Source organism: Thamnophis sirtalis, unplaced genomic scaffold, assembly GCF_051295495.1.
Source record: "Thamnophis sirtalis isolate CommonGarterSnake01/CBP01778 unplaced genomic scaffold, rThaSir2_p1.2 scaffold_1, whole genome shotgun sequence".
In the NCBI taxonomy this organism is placed as follows: Eukaryota; Metazoa; Chordata; class Lepidosauria; order Squamata; family Natricidae; genus Thamnophis; species Thamnophis sirtalis.
This window is the reverse complement of record NW_028261381.1, coordinates 162,429,308-162,432,022: the sequence shown is the minus strand read 5'-3', so window position 1 is coordinate 162,432,022 and position 2,715 is coordinate 162,429,308. Positions and strand designations below refer to the sequence as shown.

Here is a 2,715-nt window from a genome sequence, read left to right as displayed (position 1 = left end):
CCGATCTGCATGGGGCTTGCAAAATTCACTTTCCAACCGAAAGGCCGAGGAGCAGAATCGCCGCACGAGCTCCCCCTTCTCCTTCCCCGCCTCGAAGCAAGCGCCGCGTGCGTGGCCGGCCTCACGATGACATCAGCCCAAGAGGCCGCGCGCTGTTGTATGCAGTTTACGGGGCCGGTCGCCTCGGAGACGGGGCCTGCCAGGAGAGACGGAGGAGAAGAAAAAAAGAGTGGGGGGAGGAGGACGGGGAGGAGGAGGCGGCGGCGGCTGGACGCAGTTCTACATACGCTCCACCCCTTCATGCAAAACAGCTATCCCAGACGTCATCTGCAGCCAATGGGAAGCGGTTACGGTGAGCTCATCGGGCCGGCGGAAACTATAAAGGGACCTCCCCGAGGAAGGCGAGCGTCTTGAATCCGCGCGGGGAGGAAGGTGGCGAGTGTCGGCTGTCGGTGGCGTCGTCTAACAAAGCGCCGTCCGGGAAGAAACCTGACGCTCCTCCTCTCACGTCGGGCGCGCAACTGGGGGCCCGTCCCACATTCCCCGAGCGCTGCGCTGCGGAGACCATAGGCGGCTACCTCCCCTCCGCGGCCTGCGGGGGGGAAGAGGATGGAAATACCTTTCTACCATGACGATGTGTTGATCGCTCTGGCGGCCTCGACGACAGCGCCTTCCTCTCGAAGAAGCAGCGACTTCCAGCAGCCTTTTTTCGACGGCACCATGATGAAAAAAGACGGCTTGGCCTTGGCCCTGAGCGATCAGGTGGTGTCAGGCCTGAAGGCGCCCTCCGGCCATGCCGCCCCTTCCGCGCAGCACCAGCACCAGCCGCCGCCGCCGCCAGGGGAAAACCAGACGCTTCTGACTTCCCCGGATCTGGGCCTTCTTAAGTTGGCCTCGCCGGAGCTGGAGCGTCTGATCATCCAGTCGAACGGCTTGGTGACGACGACGCCGACCAGCGGCGGCACCCAGTTCCACTTTCCCAAAGCCGGCGGCGGAGGAGCCCCCGACGAGCAGGAGTTCGCTGCCGGCTTCGTGAAAGCCTTGGAGGACCTGCACAACCAGAACCAGCTGGGGAGCGCGGGCCCGGTCGTCGGGGAGCTGCCGCCCACGGCCAGCCTGGCCCAGCAGCAGCAGCAGCAGCCACCGCCCGTGGAGCCTCCGGTCTACGCCAACCTGAGCACGTTCTCCGGCGCGGCCGCCTTTTCGTCCGAGGGGGCTTACCAGGCTCACCCTCGGCTGCAGCCGCCGCCGCCGCTCAAGGACGAGCCTCAGATCGTGCCGGAGGTGGCGAGCTTCGGCGACAGCCCGCCGCTGTCGCCCATCGACATGGACACGCAGGAGCGCATCAAGGCCGAGCGCAAGCGGCTGCGCAACCGCATCGCGGCCTCCAAGTGTCGGCGGCGGAAGCTGGAGCGCATCTCCCGCCTGGAAGAGAAAGTCAAGAGCCTCAAGAACCAGAACACCGAGCTGGCCTCGACGGCCAACCTCCTCCGGGAGCAGGTGGCGCAGCTCAAGCAGAAAGTGCTCAGCCACGTCAACAGCGGCTGCCAGCTCCTACCGCAGCAGCAGCAGCAGCCCCACCAGGTCCCGGCCTACTGAAGGGCCCCTCGGCAGGGAAAGGAGTGCGCTCCGGCCACTCGGGCACCCGAGGCCCTCCGCCGACGACCCGCCAGAGGGAGGCACACACACCGCCGTCCTCGGCAGGCGCGCTCTCCGTGCTGGGGAGGCGTAGCGAACCGAGGAGACGCGTGGGAACACCCCCCCTCCCCCGCGCCCTTTTGCTTCCACCCCGAAGTGCAACCTGCGAACTGCCGCTTCGAGGGGAATGTGCCCCGGTGCCTCTCGCGGGCTTCTCTCTCCACCTCCCTTCCGCTCCGGCACTCTCACATTGGACAGGAACTTCATGCGAGTTCGAGGGAAGGGAAAAGAAGGACGCTCCGGGAAGCCTTTCCACGGCCCTCCCAAGCTGGGCGCAGCAGCCTATATGGACGCAGGCCTAGTATCGCTCCCTAGGACTTCCTGGGCTACGAAGGGAAGAAAGAATCGGGGTCTGAAAGGGGGCGGGGCATCGCTAGTCTTGTGCCTTTGAACTCTGGATACCCTTCCTTTATGGGAATTGTTTTTTTTTAAGTGACAGGATCTCCGAGGTGGAGTGGTTGGAGAGCCTAGACTGGCTCCTCCCAAGCTAGCCACAGATCTCAGTCTTTGGGATTTGCCATAGACTTTGGACTGAACTTTGCCCAGACAGGCTTCAAGTTCTCTCTTTCCTCTTCCCATGGCAGCATTTCCTTTTTCTCTCCCTTACCATATTTATGTTAATATTGGCTCCTACTCATCTCTTTGTTTTGAAGAGAGGGATTATTATGTCCCTTCTCTCTCTTTTTCCCTCTCCCTCCCTCCCTTGATATAGCATCACATTCCACAGTGCAGTAAAATCCTGTGCAGGAGATGAAAACAAATACATGTCTTGCCTGTTTTTTGGGGGGGATGGGTGGGGTTCACTTTGGGCTCTGACTCCTTTGAGGCAGCTGATCCCCAAAATGTGTGTAGTGAGTGCCCTCTGGTGCATGTCTGAGGAACGGGGCTGTTTTGGGCAGGTTCTCCTCCCCCCCCCCCAGTTTGTATTGAAATTCTGGTAGACTAGAATTGGGATTCTGGTAGACTAGATTTGGGATTAATAGTCCCAATTGATCCGCAGGACACAGGGGTTGCTGG

General features: G+C 61.5%; 1 protein-coding gene across 1 annotated transcript; it reads left to right on the top strand.

Annotated features, from left to right (window-relative positions):
• The first annotated feature begins 426 nt into the window (after positions 1-426).
• Positions 427-2,459, top strand: JUND (JunD proto-oncogene, AP-1 transcription factor subunit). Its single transcript, XM_014065999.2, has one exon. The coding sequence runs from the start codon at positions 610-612 to the stop codon at positions 1,597-1,599; it is 990 nt and encodes a 329-aa protein (XP_013921474.2). The 5' UTR covers positions 427-609; the 3' UTR covers positions 1,600-2,459.
• Positions 2,460-2,715: the final 256 nt, after the last annotated feature.

Bases quoted from the DNA above. Each gene is read 5' to 3' on its own strand.
- JUND (XM_014065999.2), top strand. From the start codon at position 610: ATGGAAATACCTTTCTACCATGACGATGTGTTGATCGCTCTGGCGGCC.